Source organism: Simochromis diagramma, unplaced genomic scaffold (genome assembly GCF_900408965.1).
Source record: "Simochromis diagramma unplaced genomic scaffold, fSimDia1.1 OVJJ01000557.1, whole genome shotgun sequence".
Classification (NCBI taxonomy): Eukaryota; Metazoa; Chordata; class Actinopteri; order Cichliformes; family Cichlidae; genus Simochromis; species Simochromis diagramma.
In genome coordinates, this window is record NW_024387156.1 from 2,490,583 (window position 1) to 2,513,008 (window position 22,426).

The 22,426-nt window shown below is 38.5% G+C and overlaps 1 protein-coding gene across 8 annotated transcripts in view; it reads left to right on the forward strand.

Annotated features, from left to right (window-relative positions):
• eps15l1a (epidermal growth factor receptor pathway substrate 15-like 1a) overlaps positions 1–18,443 on the forward strand; it is a 48,344-nt gene extending 29,901 nt beyond the window's left edge. For 2 of the 8 annotated variants that reach the window (XM_040048510.1, XM_040048517.1), the window contains exons 20-25: positions 246–382; positions 766–829; positions 2,071–2,213; positions 4,758–4,851; positions 7,821–8,029; positions 17,218–18,443. In XM_040048510.1, coding sequence (XP_039904444.1) covers positions 246–382; positions 766–829; positions 2,071–2,213; positions 4,758–4,851; positions 7,821–8,029; positions 17,218–17,364 — 794 coding nt within the window. In that variant the 3' untranslated portion in view covers positions 17,365–18,443. Of the gene's footprint in view, positions 1–245; positions 383–765; positions 830–2,070; positions 2,214–4,757; positions 4,852–7,820; positions 8,436–13,815; positions 13,833–14,238; positions 14,325–17,217 lie in introns of those variants that run through there. The other 6 variants (XM_040048511.1, XM_040048513.1, XM_040048515.1 and 3 more) reach the window with 6 other exon arrangements.
• Positions 18,444–22,426: the final 3,983 nt, after the last annotated feature.

A 22,426-nucleotide genomic window follows, 5' to 3' on the forward strand; every position in this document is an offset into this window, starting at 1 on the left:
ACTGTATCTGGAGCTGGATGGTGCGAATGGAAGCTGCCATAGTTAATTCACCACGGAAATGTCCCTGGTGTACCCATCCGACAGCCATCGTGTAGCTGGCCCCTCAACTCTTCTGTCTGAGCACTGCAGATTGTGCATGTTTCAGCAGGACAAAACTGTATATGTTGTACCACATGCATATGTCTCTGGTCAATGAAAGTTTTAAGAAACAGAGTTTAAGTAGCTCAAGTTCATTTCTGCTGTAGATCCATTTGGAGGAGACCCCTTCAAAGAGACAGATCCATTCAAGGCTTCATCAGAAGACTTCTTCAAGAAAACCACAAAGATGGATCCCTTCTCCAGTCCAGACCCTTTCAGTAAAAGTGCCACTTTACCCTCCAAGGTACTTGTTGAGATTCAAAGGTGGATTTGTAATGTATATCTGGTTATCCCAAGAAGGGATCAGAATGTTTAGTTTGCTCCCTCTGTTTCTGTTTTAGCGTTAGATCTCAGTTTTTACAATCGTCAATACAAACAACAGTCAATTTATATTAATTTATATTTTCATTTAGATTGAAGGTTTCCATAAGAACCTCAGAGGTTTCTGGTTCAGTTGCACCCACTGTAGAGTTTACTCCAACATTATAAACAAACAAAAAGACCAATAATAATTAATGCATTAATAAGTACATGGAAAACCCCCTCAATAAACATTGTAGTTAGAATACATTTTCAATTAACGTTGTATTCTTTTGTATATATTTCTCTCATTTCTGTTTTATGCAGCAACCTACTACCTTCACAAGCAGTGACCCATTTTCTTCAAGCCATCAAAAACCTAAAGGATCAGGTATGATTTAATACTTCCTCCTCAATAGCTTTGGACATCGTGTAGTTTTTGTAACCACAGAATAAAAGAACTTGTTATTCTTCGTGCTGTATAATATCCAAAAAGGACAGTTTTGGCCAGATACACCATTGTACAGCAGACCTAAGCTCTATTTTGAGTTTAGCTTGGAGTCAGTTTTGGAATTTTTTTCAGTTTAGTGTTTGTTTTTGACACAAACATGTTTTAACAAACCTTTATGAATCCATTGGACCTGTTTCAGTAAACTGTGTGTTCTCTGCTGAGATATGAGTGTAGTCTATACAAACATGCTTGTTCTATGGGTCAAGTTGACTGTCACAGTGATTGAAGCAAATTGAGCCTGTCACCACACTCTGACCATTATTTACTTAGCTGAAGAGCACCATGTTAATTTGCCTATTAAAACCCAGGTTGTACAGAAGATGTGTCATGTTGCTTACCCAATGCTCTAAGTCCACTTAATAACTCAGATTTAATCCCACTGATCAATGGTACTCTCTGTACCATTCACAGAGAGTTGGGGAATTGCTTCAATCACAGCATTGTAAGATGGTGATAGATGTACCCTTAGGCCCCCTCCTCGATTCAGAGATGGTCTTTCCCTTTTCACGCAAATTTCAGAATTCATCCTGCTTTTTCACATTATGAGTAAAGACTAGTGACTAATTCCACTTACAGTCTACCTATGATATGACTGCCTGGTTTTGTATGCCCTTCTATTCCTTCTCTATTACTTCTTCTATCTTTCTATTTCATCAGAAAGTTGAAAGCTTTTCTGGTGCTGTGCAGACTTGAGTTTCTTTAGCGTTTACATTTTCAGATAAACCTTTTATATTCATATTTTTGAAAATTCCTGTTGATATGTACTATCAACAACATACTGACAACAAATCAGATTGATCTAGGAGGCAGGTGACTGGGAACCATATTTCTGTTAAACCCTTTTAATTAAACCTGAAAATCTAGACTGCAACACAGCATGATTTCTTCATTCTACATCTATTCATCTTAACAAAGCAATTTAACCTGATGATGGCTTTGAAAAAAGGTTAAGGTAGTTAATGTAAACTGGGAATGTGGAGCATCAATAAAATTTTATAACAGTGTGAACAGTATCCTGGCAGATATAGAAAATCTGGAAATATGTGATCCCAGCCCTACCTAATACTTCCAGGTACATTGAGATTGTTGATATAAATTCAGTGTAACTGTGTCATTTTCAGACCTCTTTGGCACACTGGACCCGTTTGGCAGCAGTTCATTCAACAGCAGTAACACTTCTGTTGGATTTGCAGACTTCAGCCACATGTCGAAGTCCAGAGACCCTTTTGAAGGAAGGGCCACCTGGCTTCCAGACTACCAGAAGGTATGGGAGGTGAACCTGATCTTGAAAATAAACCCTCTACCAAATATATCCAGATCCCACTCATTACATGGGCTCTGAAAGAAAACATATTGACAAAATTAAATCAATCAATTAAACCATTACAATAATGCTGTATTGTAATGGTAAAAGTGAACATTTTTCAAGTTTTCTGTCAATCTTGTGAATGTGATTACTCAAGTAGCTTAGGATTTTTAAATTGATACCATAAGTGTGTCTACTAGGAGGCTGAGGGGGTAGAACCGGCAGCTGCCAGTTTTTTTTTTAAATTTTTTTAGTGATAGTTTTTGTAAACTTTGTGATAAATTAAACAGTACTGTGCTTCCCTTGTGGGTGTTGGCTCTCTCCATTCCTATTACAATGCACAGTGGTGTTTGTTCATCCAAAACACACTACTAGAATAATTTATTTGAAAGCCTGATGCTTTTCTTTGTCCACTTTATTCGGAAAACTCAACAGCTAGTTTTATTTTTTTTATCTATCATCAACGGATTTCTCAGACTTTTTATCTGTTTTAGAACAAGTCTTGTTCTGTTTCAGACAATAAACTGCTTCAGACAATCTATAACCCTCTTACTGTAACCACTCCCCCCCCCCCCCAAATTTTCTGTGAATGGTACCTATGGCCAATGATCAATGGTATTTGATCAATGGCTTTTTTGATCAGTGGTTTTTGATCACTGATTATTGATCAATGGTCATGACAATTTTCATATTAATGATCAAGGAACTGACATCACAGCCAATTGTTCATTCATTAGGCTAGTTTCTGTTTATAAGTCTGCAATCAAATCAGACTAAAGAAGTCACTTGGATGAGTGACGAAATGTTTTTCCTGCTGAAAACACAACATCCAGATGAACATGATCAGCTTTTTGGGATTTCCTTACCTGGATGATTGAGCATCCATCAAGCCATAATTCATCCACTGTTACTTCTTCAATGACTTGTGCCAACACAGTGCAGACCAGATACCTGAATGCTAGTCCCACAGAGGTTGATTATCGTGTTAATAATTTTACTACTTTACTGCATATGAAAAGAAGGCCTCAAGTCAGAAGTCTGAAGAAGTCAGAAGGATATCCTAATTTAACCTGGAAAAATAGTTTGCCACTTTATAAAAAAAGCCCTCTGTAAAGCTTGAACTTACAATTCATCACTGATCGAAGAAAACAAAGTTTTCCTTCAGCACTGCAGCCAGGCTGACAGAAGGTCAGAGCTCTGTTGAGCCAAGCATTTTTTAACCCACAGACGTATCATTATGTACAGCTACTTTCAGTACCATTGATATTGAGACTCTAATATAGACTTCAGTTTGTTTCTGTTTGTTTACACACTAAGGTTAATTATTCCACAGTTTCCATTACATTTACATTACACATGCTTCCCTTAGGCAGTATCATCAGAAGGCATACATACAATAACATATCATAATAATCACATGATTATTGTGGTTTTCTCTGTTTTTTTATATTATTGTAGGGTCTTTACAATATAAAGCACCTTATATGAATAAAACTGATTTGAAATTGAATTTAAATTAGCTATCTCTCATTCCTTTATATTTTCTTCCAGACTTTGTTTTATCACTTTAAGTGGTTTTAACAATAGTTTTCCAGGCTTTTTGAAGCCTTAAACTATTTCTTTTCTTTTTTTTAGTTTTCCCCTTATTTTCAGTTGAGTTTCAGTCTTGTACCCGATGAATTTCAGAGGAGTGTTTCCTCTGTAGGTCTGTGTTATGTGTTAAGCCACATAACACTGACCTACGAATCATTCAAGTTTAAGAATGGCACCTAACTCAACACATAACACTTGGAAATGTTTTTGTCAGCATGTTATTAGCAGCCTGTCACAAAAACACACCATTTGTTCCAATTTCTTTAGCCTAATTTCACGAATCCCAACGATTCAACAGTTTTACTTGTATAAAACTTGCCATAGCTTGGCTTTAGGGAACTGGAAAAGTGGAGGACAAAAACAAGTGGCTGGTCAAAAAAAAAAGATACTGGTCAGAAGCTGACCAGTATCTGAAACTCATGTCCTTAGGAAATACGAAGAAAACTAACAAATACGTGTCACGAGGCCTGAGAAATGCATCTGGCCTTTCAGTTGACCCATTGCTGAAGCCTCATCAGCGTTGGTTCAAGCCTTTGCACAGTAATGTATTTCACTTCCTCATTTTAGGTTTGACAGCGTTTTAGTAGGAAGATCCCCGTGTGCTAAATAGGAGTGAAGAAGTTAAAGAATTGAGAACAAGGCGGGAGGGTGGGGCACGTAAACGAGAATGAACAGCTTGCAGAACTGGGGGAACCTATATAGATGACAACCGGAAGGAGCGTGTTTGGAGGCGTGGTCCCACTCCTGAAATTCCGATAGATAATCTCCAATTCTGGATGGTGTTCATGTGATGCTGTTGTTGATCATATTTAAGAAGTAAAGACTCAGAACTCTAATGGCCTGTATTTCTTTTTCAGCATGATGATTCTGTTTCAAAATGACACATTCCTTTTCTCAAATTTTTTCCAGCCAGTGTTTGTGGATGACCCATTCAGCAGGAAGAATGACATGCCGGCTCTGCCTCCAAAGAAAAGTGTTCCCCCCAGACCCAAGCCACCCAGTGGTGAGTGTCACACTGTGTAGGCTTTTGAGGTGGCCTAGAAAGGTGCCAGAACTATACAAGAATACTGTTAATACTATTATTTGTAGGTGTTTGACCTGAACTGTTTTCGTTTGGTAAAGAACACCTGAGCAGAATTTGAATCTTTTAGTGAAGACTAACAAAAATGTCTGTGAGAATCTACTGTGGTGAGTGAGGCTGAACACCAAAAAGGAAGTGGGACTTTAGCTCCTATATCTCAAACCAGCATAAATTTGGGGTTTTACTAAGTGTGATTTCCGCATCACTGCCATGCCCGTAATTACAGCTCTCCATAACTTTACAAGCATTGTATTTTTAAAGCCACACTAAACACATTTTATCCATCCGTTTGTCTAGTTATCAACATCAGGCATGATTTCAAATCGTGGTTTCTTTCACACATAAAAAGACTGAAGAAATTACCTGGAATAAAAACAATCCTCCTTAAAATCAAAGATGACGTCTTTACAAAAAACAAGTACAATTTAGCCTACGGTTCCATATAACATTGCTTTTGAGAGGAAAATTTAAAGAAAAATATCGCTTTCAAATGAGAGACACAAGAAATTCAGTTTCCAATATGGATCAGGCAGTGACACTGATAAAGCCATTTAGAAAGAGTAGCTTAAACTATTAAAAAAAAAAAGAAATCTAATGAATTGTGTTTATATAATATGAAATGGTAACACAGTTTAATACAGAAACATCAGTTAGGGCTATTTATTATAAGGAATGGCAGATAGTAAATAAACAATACATGAAGCTAAAAAGATTAAAAAAAAACAAACAAACTCCAGTATTCATGAAAAAAATGCATTTATTGATTCATTTCTTATCTTTGACACCTTAATCTACTGTCTTGGGTTTTTGTGTAGATTTCATCCTTGCTTACAAATGCTGTGTTGTTTGTGTGCATGAACATGTGAAGGTGATGTCGTAAGAGACATGATGTGTGGTTTGGTTGGCCTGTTGTTTGCAGACACACCCTGACATACTTCCTCTCTCTTTCCTTGATGTGTTTGTACACGAGTATTTATGTGTGGGTGAGTTGTTCAGAGAAGGGCATTCTTTAGACTGCAGGCTGTGTGCAGTAGCAAAGCATCAAAACGTTTTTGCAATTTAAGAAGTTAACAATATTAATTAATATTATGAACTTCTTAAACAATATCTTTAAATATTTAATTAATGGTCTTTACGTTTTCTACCTTATCCTAAACCTAACCCGTCTTCACACCTGTTTATTCTCTGTTATTTTCATTGCTTAATGAAGTGTAAACTATATAACCGAGGGCAGATTTGTGTGAAATACGAAATACACGTGTTTATGTCACTTTGTCTTTTACTGTATTGTTTTTGGTTCATTAAATGCTGCATGTTGCATGTACAATCTTCTGGTAAACATTGAAATTAGATGTGAAAAGTGTAGCAAAATATTTTAAAACAGGGTGGAGCTCATAATTGTGGTTTCTCAAGTGTGTGTGTGTGTGTGTGCGTGTGCGTCCATGTATGCAGTTTATCGAAAGAGGAATAACTGATCGCCAGGCGTGCACTTTTGCTCAGTGTTTAGTGTGAAATGAACTCACCATTACCCAGATAACTGCTCAGGGGTTATCTGGGTAATGGGACTAAAGGTATATGTGTGTGTTGTGTGACGCATGTGGTTTAGCACCTCCACAGCAACTTAACAAAGTCTTAATGTTCCCAGGATCCCCTGTCCACCCCAAGTTCCACGCCTTGCTGCTACTAGCATTTTTGTTTGTTTTTGTGGTTGCTCATGTGGTTTAGCATTACTGCGTTATTGAGACTGATTAACTGCCATTTTAAATGAAGATTGTGTTAAGTGTTGGATTGTTTAGTCCTCGTGGACAACAGTGCATTTTTTATTCTGGAAGTCAAAAGTTATACTGAATAGTCAGTGCAAGGATCCTAGTATGCAACGAATTTAAAGTTAAGAAAACAGATATATTTAGTCTGAATAACATACTTAACATAATTAAATATGGAATAATTTCAATAAAAAGAATTGCTTTCTGTTTTCAAGTAAAAATGTGTGTGAGAATGTTTTTAATTACTCTCCCGGCGTCATTATTATGATGTTTTACAGAGCTAAGTTAACAAGAGACTAATCATCCCTAGTCTTAAATGTATAGTTTAACAGCTTTGATTATGCATACTCTATGAACATGGGCACTGGTCTGTTCATCTAGGTGGTAAATTGGGGAACCAGCATTGGGTAACATGGGTAGAAAGCAAACCACGTGATTTACTAGGAAACTGTTGAAAATCGTTTTGTGGGTTATAGGTCACTACTTTTGGTTTTTGTCTACTGGGTGTGGTCCTTTGCTTGTGTTTTTTCCTATGACAGCTGTTTTCATGTGTTTCCGTTCTCTTGAGAATGTAGTACTGTTAACGGTTTGCACTGGGACCTGATTTGAATTGTATAGTGTGCTGTGTGTGGATGTGAAACTTGTGTGGCTTTCAAAGCTGGCAGGTAACTTTGAGGTGACACTGGAGGTTAAGCAGGTCATGAGAAGAACTATGTGAACCAGGTCTTAATATGCATGGTTTTATGAAAAGCACACAAAATCAGATCTTTTGTTGTCACCATAGTTGTTTGTGATCTGACCTTGGCCATTTTTATGAGTCATGACATCTCTCAGGTTTCACTCAACCTGTATACCTAGTTAATTTATCTTTCACTTTGACATCTTTTTAATAGTCCTTAGGTAAATGCTTGTCTAAATGATACTTTCTTGTAGTTCTTCAAATTTTTATCGCATGACAAAGTTATATCAGTGCTATGATCCTGTTGCTTGTATCAGTTTTTAGTCAGCAAGCTTTTGTTGTGGTTTAAAATCAAAACTAAAACTTGATGTTGATGGTGAAATAACCTGGAAAGGAAAACTCTTCTCTTTATGATATTTACCTCCTTTATTCTTTTATGTCTTCAGGTAAGACCACACCAGTGAACATGACTGGTTCATCTGACTCTTCCAAACCCTGTGATCCTTTCAAACCGTTCAGTGGCGAGGTCATTGACCCTTTTCAGAGTAAAAAGGGCCTGGGAGACCCATTCAGCGGCAAAGACCCTTTTGTCTCATCCTCAGCATCAAGTAAACCCACTAAAGGCTCTACTTTGGGTTTTACAGACTTCAATTCTGTAAGTTGAGATGAGTGATACTGTTTAACTGTCAGTGTGCACAACAGGTGTCACAGCTCAGTGCAAAGAGCCACACTACCACAATTACAAGGTTTCATTTTACTGCAATGGAAGGATCCTGATGAAGACTGCTGAGTGCCAAAAGTGCTGTTGAAGCACAAGACTTAGCAGAGTGTACAGTAATTTAGAATCCCAATGAGACAAAAACCCGTCATCCTTTGGGTGTGTATGGTTGTCACTGTGTCGTATGTTTCTCAGGACCATTTAAACAGCAGCTTTAAAGCAATTCAGCACAGCTGTTGTTCGTTCACCATATAAACAACACCCACATAGCCTTTCACCCCATGTTTCATTCTTCATATGGATGGACTTTATAGCTTTGATGACTGACAGTGTGTTAGGTGTTCAAAAAAAGCTGGTAACAAAATTTAGAGCTGCTTATCAGGAGCTGTAAATGATGTTGACACTATGGACATTCAAAATGAAATAAAGAAATGAATTTCTCTTTCATGCAGAAATCTTCTCTCTATATGTAAAACATATACATCTAAAGCAAATACATAAATAAACAAAGCCAGCATTATCCTCTTTCATCTGGCACTCTTATTATTATTCGTCAGATCTATTATTAACTATATTACTATAGTTACTTACATCTCAGAATCAGAATCAGAAAGGGTTTTATTGCCAAATGTTGAGCAGGTTTACAACATTAGGAAATTGCTGCGGTGCTTCAGTGCAAACATACTGTTATAAATACTGTTATAAATTAAGCTTAAATAGACATGAAAATAAAAATGAGAATAAGAATTAAAAGTGCTAAGTAGATAGATAGATATATACATGATATATACATGAGTGCAGGTGGTGATCAGTGCCAAACATGGAATGATGCAGTGAACACAGCGTAGGGTCATGTGTTATTGGTGGGAACAGTCATACGGTTATTGTTCATGTGTCCAACAGCAGAGGGGAAGAAACTGTTCTTATGGCGAGAGGTTCTGGTGCGAATGGACCGGAGCCTCCTGCCTGAGGGGAGCAGGTCAAACAGATTGTGTCCAGGGTGAGAAGGGTCAGCTGAGATCCGAGCTGCACGCCCCAGTGTCCTGGAGGTGTACAGATCCTGCAGAGATGGGAGTCTGCAGCCAATCACCTTCTCAGCAGAGCGCACAACACGCTGCAGTCTCTGTTTGTCCCTGATAGTGGCTCCAGCGTACCACACGGTGATGGAGGAGGTGAGGATGGACTCGATGATTGCGGTGTAGAATTGCATCATCGTCCGTGTTGGCAGGTTGAATTTCTTCAGCTGCCTCAGGAAGTACATCCTCTGCTGGGCTTTCTTAATGACGGAGGTGGTGGTGGGCTCCCACTTCAGGTCCTGGGTGATGGTGGTACCCAGGAAGCGGAATGAGTCCACAGAGGTGATGGGGGTGTCAGTCAGGATGATGGGGGGGAGTGGGGCTGTGTGCTTCCTGAAGTCCACAATAATCTCCACTGTCTTCTGGGCATTCAGCACCAGGTTGTTGTGGCTGCACCAAGACACCAGACGTTCAACCTCCCTCCTGTAGGCAGACTCATCTCACAAGTTATACCTCCGTAAAAGCTATATCTATATGCCTTACAGGCTTAATGTAAGCATCAAAATGACCTTAGCATTGTCCTCTGTCATCCATTGTTATTCTTCTTATGATAGGAATTACAGTTCTCTCATAAATGCACAGACTCTTTAACCACCTCACAGCTCCCAAATTGTGGCTGAAAATCTTAAGAGCATGCTGTCTTTACACTGTTACCACATTCATATAGTACAGTATGCACACATATAAATTGCTGCCACTCATGGTGAAATTTTTTTTCCGAATATTGTAATTAATAGTTGTACCAACAGATAATAAAAGAAGTGTTCTTGCTGCTGAAAGTTAAAGCTGTGATAACACTATATAATATGAACTGTGACTAATGGTGAAGTTTCCCTGTAATTAAATAGAATTTAATAATATTTACTTACAAGTACTTAAAGGGAGGTTCACTAGAATAAGAGGGTAAAAAGTCATGTTTTTAAATTAAACTACGGAATGATTAAACTATTAATATATATACTATAGATGGATGGATGGATGGATACCCATCTTATATATTTCACAATGCGCCCGATATTTCTTGCAACCTTCAGAAGCCAGTTCGTCTGATTGCTCTTTGGGCAGCCCGTTAGAATTTATTGTATTCTGACAATCAGACTGGTGGTAGCATTACATTTTGATTTGGTTGTGTGGCTCAGCAGGTCATTTGCTAATCAGAAGGTTGGTGGTGGTCCAGTCCACATCCCAGAGTGTCCTTGGGAAAGATATTGAACCCCAAGTTGCTCCTGATGCGTTCATCAGAGTATAAATGTTAGAAAGCAAGTCTCAGACAAACGTCCTTGTATGAATGTATGTGTGAATGAGACGTGTTGTATCAAGCACACTGTGGAGGCCAGGCTATCTGGTGCAGCACTCCATCATGCTCCTTCTTGGTCAAATAGACCTAAGACAGCCTGGAGGTGTGTTTGGCGTCATTGTCCTATTGAAAAATAAATGACGGTCCAACTAAACACAAACTGGTCGGGATGGCATGTTGCTGCAGGATGCTGTGGTAGCCATGCTGGTTCAATGTGGCTTCAGTTTTGAATAACCCCCAAGAGTGTCACCAGCAATTTACCAATTTTCCCGACTGACTGACCTTCAGTTCTTGAAGTAATGATGGACTCTTGTTTCTTTTTACTTAGCTGAATGGTTCTTGCCATAATATGTATTCGAACAGTGATCAAATAGGGCTGACAGCTGTGATGATTTTCTCCACTTTCCTCACCACTCCACTCGCAGTTCTCCAGCCTCTACACCACACAGAGATGCAGCTAGTCAAAATGCTTTCTATGGTACTACTGTAGAATGTAGTTAACATGGGTAGGGGCGGGTGAGCACTTCTTAACCTTTAAGAAAGCTAAGTTAGGGTAACTTATTCATTGTGAGCACACTGAATTCTGAGCTCCACTGGAATGACTGAACTTCTTACCCTCTCTCTCTAAGGGAGAGGCCAACAACCTTTCGGAAAAGATTATTTCTGCCGCATGTATCATCACTTATGACCACAGGTTAGAAAAGGGACATAGAGAGCTAAATTGAGAGTTTCACTTTCATCAGCTCTCTCTTCACCACGAAGAGCTGACCTTAACCCCGGTTCACAAAACACATGCAGACTTGGGCCAAACTCACAAACGCAAATATCCCTGAGATGATAAAGAGACTAACGAATGAACTTTCCCTTCCACTACTCCGCCATAGACCTTACCAGGAAGGTTGAGCATTGTGATCCCTTTGTAGTTGGAACACACCCTGCGCTTACCCTTCTGAAAAATTGGAACCACCACCCCAGTCTGCTAATCCAGAGTTACTGCCTCGGATCACCAAGCAGTGTTGTAGAGGCGTGTCATCAGGTCAACTGAACTTGTCCCATACCAAAGTTTTTCCTGCCCGGGTTGCAGCTGTCACCGGAGTTCCACATGCTATCCAAGCCCAATAGGACTCCTCCTTCAGCTTGATGGCTCCTTTCACCACCATGGAGGTGCAAAACATTGTCCATTTGGACTCAATGTCCCCAGCTTCTCTGGAATCCGGAAATTCTGCCGCAAGTGGTTGCTGAAGTTCTCCTCTTCAGCAACCTCCCATTGGTGTGGGAGTATGCAAGGGAATCAAGAAAACTAGAGGATTATAGAAACCAACTCCACTTTAACCTCACCAAATCAGCATGTCAAGTATAAGAAAAACAGTGACGTCAGCTTGAGAATACCCTTGTTTTACATTGATGTTATACTTCTTCTGTTAATTGTATCTTGTAAAGCCAGGCTTATTGTGGTCTGAGTCCAGAAGAGTCTAGACACAAGACTTGCTAAATCCCAAAAATATTTGCGGTTTTTCAAAACTGAGTTTTTCCTTATAAACCTTTGTTTGCCACTGTTGGAAGCCATCAAAGGAATCCTTAATAGCCCTCATTTTTGTTGGAAAAGATCTAAATTCTAATTAAAAGAACTAAAGTGTAATTACAGAACAGCTATTTATGTCTGTATCCAAGTATCTCAAAAGCCCACTTTAACTGTACCAAATAATCAAAGCCTTTAAATTTACCCCACCCTCTGCAATGGCACTATATAAACTGGCTTTAGAAATTACAGTTTGGTATTGACACTGTAAGGCTTGCAGAACTGCACTGCAGAGAGTCTAATTTTCATGTTGTGCAGGAAAGGGTGTCAGCACTTTGTGTGGTTTTTTGTTTTGGCAGGAAGAATATCATAGGTGTTTTCAGGGTTTACCAAGACCTTCACAGAGGCAAATGGGTTATATCAGTTGTGGTAGATCTGTTTTGTCATGAGTGTTACTCTGAATTAATTGAGTCACTGAGACTAGAACAACAAACACAAACCTGTTGTGATCTTGGAACGGGTTACCAATCCATGGCGAGGCAAGAGACAAACGTTCACATGCTTGGATCCATTTTTAAATCCCCAGATAACCTAACACCTTTTATTCTATTTTAAGCCTGGGAATAACTTTTCTGTCAGATTGGTTGACAACTCAGTTCAAATTTTCTGTTAGAATTATCTATTGAACACGAGACACCACAGTATCACTACTCAACTATCAGCTCTTGAGTCTGTCTGCCCTGCACGCTCTTGATGTTTGCTGCCTTTGTTAAACTACTTTGATAAGTGTTTTATATTAACTGCTTATTCTTGTAATGCATGTCTTTGTCTTCCGTTACTGTTTTAGGTTTTCTCATTATTCTCATGCATCTACTTCCATGTCTATCTTCAACCTGACACTGCAGCTAAGAACAGTGTCTCATGATCTGTCAATGCAACCTAACCTACATTCACAGCTTTACTCGTTAAATTGTAGATTAATACTTCGCTTTACTTAAGACATATGTCTCCTGAAAACCATCACAGTTCATATAAAATTTGTAAAGTATTTGGTGTTTGGCCATCCAGACATTATTTGAACCATGATGTACCATTATAAATTTGAATGGTTCTTGGATCTAATATTGGTATAACTACTATACTACTAAATCTACTACAGACAACACTTTTATTCCAGCCCTCTGGTAAGGGGACCTTTACATGAAGGTATGTTAGCTTTAGACTGTTCTACTTGATTTACAACATTTATTTCCACTTTTCCAAAATCAGGCAACTGCAGCACCAACACAAACAAAGACCTGTACTTCCTTCTTAAAAAGTCATCTACTAAAGGCGTAGCACACTTTGCTTTTAGTAGATGACTGTTACATCTGCCAAAACTCATCATTTACATTGTGTTTAAAATACTCAGATACAGATTTGTCATCTACTTTCTCTCACTCTCTGCATGTCACATCTTTTCTTGTAGAGGTCTTGTTAAGCTTTGCTTAGATCTTTGTGTTACACATTCCTGCTTGAAGGGATTCACTGGCATTCTGTTTCTTCACAGTCCATCTGCCTTAGTTTTTTACTTTAGCTTCAATACCTTTTATCAGTTTGAGAATTACTGATTTTATATGATTTTTATAAACTGTCTAGTATTCTAATGCTAGTAGAATCACTTGATCTAAAAATAAATTACTAACAAATCGCTAAAAATCGTTTGTCAAAATGGACTGCACAGAAACTTGGCCAGTATCCATTTACATTGTCTGTTTGCTGTTGTGTGGTGTAACCAGCTTAGTGTTTTTGGTTATTAACTTCTCTGTTCTATAATCCAACTCTCTAACAGGACCTGACAAAGTCAAGGTAAGAAGCACTATTACATTCACATAAAATGATCATTTGGGAAGTGTTATCGAAAATGTTGTTGAATATTTGTTGAAGAGTAAGACAAGGATTTCAGATGTACAGTAATAGCAAGAGCTTTAGTTGCTAAACTAAAATACAGAAACTGTTTTTAATTTATTATATGAAAAGTGCTGTATACATATAACAAAGGGCAGAGAGTCTTCTACTTTTAAAGGTTATTGTAGACCCTGCAAGCAGATTTTTAAAATGGTATCACTAGGTAAAGGTTTGGACACATATGCTAGTTTGTATTCCTTTGTCACCTATTTACACACTCGCCTGAAACTTCTCACATATGCATTTTCTTCAATCTGCATGTCAAAATGTTTTACACCACCTCAACTGGGTTTATTCTTGATATCAGATCATCTGATGGTCAAACATTCAAGGCTAATCAACTTTATTTTGACTAGACAAGACTACAATGAAAATTCTCTCATCTGGAATCATCAAATCAAAGTTGAGATTTTTACTCCTCTAAAGTTCCACTTATTTCTTCTTCTCCTTCTTGATTTATTTCACTATTGTTTCTTTACAGTAGTTTAACCAGAAAGACCAAATTTGCACATTTTTCTTTCAATACTTGATGTTAAGATGTACCTCTGTAAAATCTTAGTTTGTGAAAATGGTAACTGAGAAGCTTCTCCTCAGCAGAAAATGGTTTTAATCTTAAGTGGTTGGAGTGGTTCAAATGTTCCTCCATCCAAATGTTTGCATCGTTCTGCATCCAAGTGCTAATACATGTCAGTTCTACTAAACCAGGGGTCGGCAACTTGCGGCTCCGGAGCCGCATGCGGCTCTTTAGTCCTTATAGTGCGGCTCCGTGTGATTTGGGAAAATAAATTAGAAGTATTTAGCTGAAGTGTATTTTACTTATGTTAGTTCTTTTTTAACTTGTAGTTCTAAATCAGAAGATTGTGATTTTGAAATATAAAAATACAATTATATTCTATTATTTTTTCATCACTCAAAATAAGCGTCACACTCGTGGAAGCCGGTGTACCCGCCGAAACGCCGTGCATTTATCGAGACTTTCAACCCCAGGTAGGCCAATTATGGATCTTTGGATCCACATTATGTCAACAGCTGTTCTCCACCGCGAACCATGTTAAAAACAAACACCGCTGATGCCTCACAGATGACAGCTTACAGTCCTGCGTAAAGATGAAAGTGACTTCGTACAGCCCCGATTTGCAGAAGCTGTGCGCAGAGGTTCAGGAGCAGAAGTTCCATTGTAAACATATCACGGCAGACCAACGATGTTTGCATGAACATGCTTTTCAGCATCTCTTTATTGACCACTTTTCACACACGGTTGCTGTACGCATACAGTCGGCTGCAGCTTTTCAGCTCACAGCCCGACACACACCAACACAACAGCACAGATAGCACAGACGTTAAGGCGGCGAGGCGTGATTGCAGGTGCCGCTCAGGTGGGTCCGCCTCCCCTGCAGTGGCGCTGCAGACCACGCCCCGCCACACACATTAACCAGGTAAAATACATATTTAGGCAGAATTTTGCAAATATCTGTTTTTCATTTTTTAGCAGCATAGTGCTTTTTTTCCAATTACTTTTTAAAAGTCAGGTCAAGGCTCCAAAAGGCCAAAGGCGATATAAGGGTGGCGGCTCACAGCAGTTTTTGTTTGCTGGATCATTTTAGTTCAGCTGGGTGTCTTTCCTTTTGTTATATTTCTTTAAGAGTTCAAAATGTGTTAATTACATAAATAAAATGTAATTTTCTCTGTAGCACTTCAAGGATTTCATAAGCAACACACCTTAGTTGTTCACACAAAGCATAAAGGTAAAAAACAATATATACAGTGTTATCTTCATTTTAGATGTCAAAAAGTATTTGCGGCTCCCAGTGTTTTCGTTTGCGTGGAAACCGGCTCCAAATGGCTCTTTGGGTGTGAAAGGTTGCTGACCCCTGTATTAAACCAACCGCAGGTGCAATATCCAATCAGTATCCATCAGTATCCTGTTTTCAATCTGACAGTGGTTCTAAATTACCTCTAATTTTTGATATGTTTGACAATTGACTTTTGTTACTGTTCAAGTTGGAAACTCTTCAAACTTAAACACTGGGCACATGTCTAACCATGTGGATGGACAAATTTGTGTTCTTTTGGCCACAGCTTACGTCTTCTCTGATCTTGTTATGTGGAAAAGGAATTATTTCAAAAACAAGGACTTATTGTGCAAAAGTCTTGAGCCGTGCCTCATTTCTATATCTTTTGCTTTCAAGGACCAACACTTTTTAAAGTGGTCTTGAGCAAGTTATTGGGTTACTCAGCCCCTCTTGAATGTCTTTCAAAGGTTTTTTTTGGACATTTGCTGCTTTTTTACTCATTTCCAATTTTTACTACCAGCCTATCAGACAACACAGTTTGACAGAAATAAATTATCTTTTTGACACCAACAAGATGCTATTAGTGGAAAATTTGGCATATCTTCACATTGTGCGCAGAGAATTTGAGGAGACTAGACAAACAGACAACTATATAAGAAGTGGCAGGCCTATACACTATCTACGGCAGATGAATAGTATCTGAAAATCAAGTCCTTAAGAAATTGGAAAAAAAACAGGACCCGATGGCTACATCTGGCTCTTCAGTTCATCCATTCACTGAAGCCTCATCAAAAATCTTCTCAGTGAAGGGGGCCTGTCTAGGAGCCCTTAAGGAGAACAGGGATAAAAGCATGATGTATGATAAATTGCACAAGAAATGGACTGAAAATCAGTGGCAACGGTGTGTGATGGACTGATTAATCTAGATCTGAAATTTTTAGTCAAGTGGTTGCCAGGATGGGAGAAGGCGCTGTGAGCTTCTACAGCTATCTGCAAAACCACCAGATTTTGATCCACAATGAAATGCCATCTGGAAAGCAACTGATTGGCGACAGCTAGTTTTTTTCGCCATGATAATTAACACACACACTGTCCCACACACAAAACAATCAATGCTGTCAGCCACTTATTGGCCTCCCCAGAGTCTGGAGCAGTTTGGCATCCACATTTCAGAGCTTTGAGAGCTTTGAAAGCTTTAAGAACTATTCTTTAAGACTACTTGAAGAAATGACAAGAAAGGTGCCTAAGAGAGTTCAGACTGTATCGAAGAATAAAGGTGTTCATACCAAATATTAACATTCAAGCTGGTTAGAACTGTACAAACTGTTTTTGACTTATATACTGTAGTAAGTTTCCACATTTCAATAAATCTCTTCATCTGTTTTCCATTTTGTTTGCAGAATATAAAGAAATGAAAGACTGCACAGGACTTTTGCACAATACTGCAAATCTCAACGCTCTCTCTCGCACTCTCTCTATCTTTCTCTTTGCAGTTTGGAAACGAGGCTCAGCAGTTAGAATGGGCTAAACGTGAAAGCGAGCGTGCAGAACGTGAGCGGCTGAAGAGACTCAGACAGCAGGAACAGGAGGACCTGGAACTGGCCATTGCCCTCAGTAAAGCAGAGATGTCCAATGCATGACCTGGAGGTCCCACTACATGTGAATACTTGTATAGCCATAGTGAGGCTAACCTGCAGACAAAGGTGACTGACTGAAATATTAAGACATGAAACACATCACTGAACTAATTACTGCACACACTCACACAGAACTCCACACTCAGTGACTTTATTGGATTGGAAGAGAACAAGAAACTTTCAGACGAGTTTGGATGATGGCCCTGCAAACAGAAAAAAAACAATAAAACAGAATCGTGGGTTGCAAAACATCATTGAAAAACGGGTGCTGACATGAAGAAAAGGGGAACTGAAATATAAAGACGTGGAAAGAAAGCTGCTTGGTAGAAAGAGTGTACAGGCCCCATAGTAGCTACACGGTAATGTTGTTTTACCGATTAGGGAGACTAGCTAATCGCTGCACGACAGTTTGTATCACTTCATGTTTCTTTGTTTTGTTTTTTAAGCTACACTCTCCATATGGAAACAAACCTTGCTGTCATTAATAGAAGAGCAGATGACCTTTTCTTTTGTTGTAACAATCAGCAGCAAAGAAATTGCCCCTGTACTTCTCAGAAGGGACTTGTAAATTGGTTGTATCATTTAGTTAATAAAATTACATGATGTAGTAAGTATGTCAGTTAATATTCAGTGCTAATGCATAGAATGAGGTTTAAATTCCCCTTTGGTATAGAGAGGCTTATAGAAAGGACTGCATTCATTCAGTAATAGTCATTAGGGGAGGGTTTAAAAAATCGATTTCCCCGATTCAAATCGATTTTTGTTTGAATAAAGCGATATCGAGTCATTAAATCCTGATTCGATTTTTAATTATTTTTAAGTATTTTGTCAGAAACAACAAAATCTCAGCTTAAAGCTCACAAAATGACTTCAACAACCACAAAACAGCAAATGAGAGCAGTTGAACGGATTCCGCGAAAAGACGTAAACACAAATCGCGGATCGTTCACCCGAAGATCTGCGCACAGACACGCCGTCAGCTGCTGAAAGCAAACAGATTCTGAAGTCGCAGGTTTTGCCACTTTCCGACCAAAATTCACTGATAGGCAGCAAAAAAAAGATCAAAACTACGCTTCACGTGTATAAAACATCGTCGTGAATTCCCTCTTACTTTACAGTTTTGCTTCCACTGCGATAAAAATCACACTTCCTGCACGGCTCTCTCTCTCACTCTATTTCAAGAACAGTTTCCAATCTGAAATCTGTTTTCTGCATTATGTACAGTTTTATGTACAGCGCTGTTTTGTTTTTTTTCTGTAACTTTGCTCTGCTTCACTTCAGCAGCGTCAGGTAATGTTTATATGCAGATTCATGGTTTTCTTCCGTTTTTGTTCAACTGCAGAATATTTTTCAGGCGGTTGTCTGCTTTAAAAAGCCAGACCAGGAAAATCTCCTTCATGCTTTTCTGTGTTTTATCCTCAGTTACTTTGACACAAAAGCATCTGCTGTGATGCTCACACCTTTGATGAAGTGTCAGCTTTTTATACACAGATATGCAAATATGGACATGTATTAATGAATGATCAGAACTATAATATTTCTGACTGTCTGAGTCGAAACTGAATCGAATTGAATCGGGGATCGAATCTGGACCTTCTGAGTCAATCAATTATAGAAATGAGTGACAATAACCAGCCCTAATACTCATTAAATATTCTTTTAAGGCCAGACACTTACACTAACAAAGACTGAGATAAGAAGTGAAAAGATCAATATTAACAGTATTTTTAAACTGTATTTAACCACTTTGTTTCAAGCTAGACTAAAGTCAGTGCTTCATTTTTTCTCATGACTCCAGGTGAGCTTATATCTCCAAATATCAGGATTTAGAGATTAAACACTTTAACCAGATAAAGATTCGGGCAATCTGGGATACCAAGAGCCTTATTATCCAATGGTTCCACTGTATAACAATTTTAACAGTAATGTTAAAATTGTCATGAAATATTCCTTCTGTGTACTACTGAAATTCAAAAGGCCTCAAGGAACCACAGACAATATTATCTTTTCAGGTGTGTGCTGTAGTCCCTGAGTTTAAATGGCTTCTCTTGTGAATTTGTCTTTCAGTCCCCAGTTTAAATGTGACATAATGTGAAAACCCACTTTACTTTGTGTTGTGCTTATTTATCATAAAGAAATAAATAATACAGAGCGGGGGGAAGAGACTCAGAGTAGGGTTGTTTTTCTTTGGTACTCTTCTGCCTTGAGTCTGTAGCTTATATGTTTCTCTTTTTCAGTATTACGTTTGCCACCCATCACAGACGCTCCCTTCCTCTGGCTCATCATTTCAGTTTAAAAAAAAATCTTTTAGCCTGGCAGTGTTTAAGGTAGAGTGTTTATTGGCTCTTATTCACATTATGGAAAATGAAGACATAAAAGTAACAGAAGCTGAGGGAAGCAGCATGCGTTACATTGGTTTCCTCTAATGTGATAACTACCTAATGAATGAAAATAACTATGTCAGGATACCGACATATTCTTTGGAGTGAGAGTTACGTACTGTAAAAATATATTTTCCGTTATCATGAGTGAGGTCATCGTGTAGAGTCCTCTGCACTGACCTGTAGAGCTTTCTTGCCGTCTCTGCGGTGTATATAGACAGAGCCTATGCCTCTTCTTGACAACTGTACTCTGATCACAATGATGTGATATCATACCACATCCAGCAAATGAAATAAAAGATGAGGGAATTCATTTTTCATATTTCAACTAGTCTGTTTTTTATTGATTCTTTTGTAGAAACTGATGGTTTTAGCACTGTTTTTAGTTGCTGACTACAGAACAGCAAACACAAGTTGCAGATAGATTTCTGACTGGCAGGAAACTGGACGTTGAAGAGTGCTAATTCTTATGTGACATAGTTTGATGCTCCATAACAACTCACTTTGTTTATTTTAGGAGTTGTCTCTTTACTTGAACTATGAACCAATGCTTAAGGGAGACAGAAATACGTTGTTTCTAGAGTTTTGTTTTGTTTTTTGTTTGGATTTTGTTTTTTTACTGTCCCAAAAAAGCAGATTTCATTGAACTTAACTTCTGAGCTGTTAGTGCAAAGCAAAGCTTACTGATGTGATCTTTATACTGTAACATTGCACTGGATGCAATCTGATGGAACCTAAAAATGTTTCAGTCATTCTGAAATCACTTCAGATTTGTTGCAATTTAATGAAAATATAAACTCCTTCTAATAACAGAAAACACTGGCGTACATTCTGCTTAACTTGAAGTTTAATACATAAAAAAATGTACTGAAATGTTCAGGTTGCGTCAGATTTCAGTCCAAAACTGTGATGGGATGGTCCAAAATAAGAGCTGGAGGCGTGTAAAGGCTCTGAAAGTGGCTTTGTACTGAGTGATATGACAGAATGACCTCCAATAAGTGTTACACTTGCTTTTCCACTCATCACGTTGAAAAAGAAAATGCTGGTACTAATGTGGTTACTTTCATGATGCAACATTGAATATTTGTTTGTCTTTTTCTTCCCAGATGTCAGACATATTGAAACTGCTTTCCAGAGGGTCAGCATTATATAAATCCTTGTAATGTGAATTCACCAAAATAGGAGTGAAAAGTGAAGTTAAGGTTGATAATGCACCCCTGATTCTGCGAGTAAGAAGTGTAAACTGCCTCTCTCAGCTTTTCTTTGTTATGTTCACACATCAAGAGTGTTTCTTTTACTATAGCTGTTACTGAGCGGTGTCCTTAGTATGTGATAAACCTGCTTTCATCTACTTCTCAGTCATAAAACACACGTTGGCTTTTAAGTCTCTGCCATGAACAGAAGCCCCCTCGTGTCCGTCCGTTTTCTCAGTTTAAATAAAACTGTTCATGAGCTTCTACGCGCCAGCAGGTCGTCAGCTACACACTTGTTCTCACTGCATTATAAAAAGTTACAGTTAACTTAATTGCTATCGAGTAAAAAGCTTATAGTGTGGTATACTAGAAGTTGAATAAAAAGCTATGTGTATTATCTAAAAGGTGCAGTATGTTCAATACCTTACTGCAGAATTGTTTGCCCCTGTTTTTCACAGTGGCTAGTGGTGTTACTTTTGTTTGTTAACCAGATTTCTTTCATTCTTACAGCACATTGACATCAGATCAAGCATGTATTCCAATAGCAGTCACCTAACAACTCATCTATACTAGCTTGAGAAGCAATGTGATCTAAGCTTCTTGCTTGGGGCATCTCTAAACTTGTCACTGCTGATTGTGACATAATAGTCTAACTGCTTCGTTAAGGTGATATCATAGCAAGAATGTTCATGTTTCAAGTCTCCTTCGAGCTGGCCCCTCACAGGTGGAGTTTGACTTTTCGGCTTCCTGCCACAGTTCAAAGACATGGTTGGTTTGACTTCTACATAGGCATACATAGATTTTCACACAAATATGCTTCATAACCTAACGTGCTGTATACCACTGAGGTCACAATGTGGGAGATTTGCATGTGGTACTGAGCCTGAAAGAAGTCTGTATAGATACAGCTAGAGGACTGAAGCTTTTGCTATTCTTCTTGTGACTATGTGGAACCCACACTGGCTTAAGTGCTATAGAAGTTTATTTTTCCCAGAACTAAAGAGAGTGTCCTTTGACTGAGTGTGTATGTGGATGGCTCAGCTGAATTTTGAAAGCAAAACGTGGACTCGTTCTGTATATTATAGGGCAGAGAGGTGCGTTATCTTTATAGCACAGCTGACATTCTGTGGCGGTGTATATACTTCAACAAGCTAGGATGTGATATTTTCACACAGTATAACTAGCAGCATGTAGGAAACAGAGGGACCTGTGATTATGCCAACGCACTCCTTGAGAAGTAGGGTTGGACAGCAGTTCTATGGGTTTGATTCTGACGTTCTGCACCAATGCTGAAAACAAAACTTGAAATATTTCAAAATTCAGAAATTAGAGTATGTGGTGAGATGGAACAACATGCATATTATCATTAGCACCAAGAACTAGCAGCACTCAATACTCGGTCCTTCTGTAAAAGACCGCATATGATGTGTGTCTGCAATCACCACGTCTGCTGTGCACTGCTGTTAACAGACTGGTACCATTGTTCATACT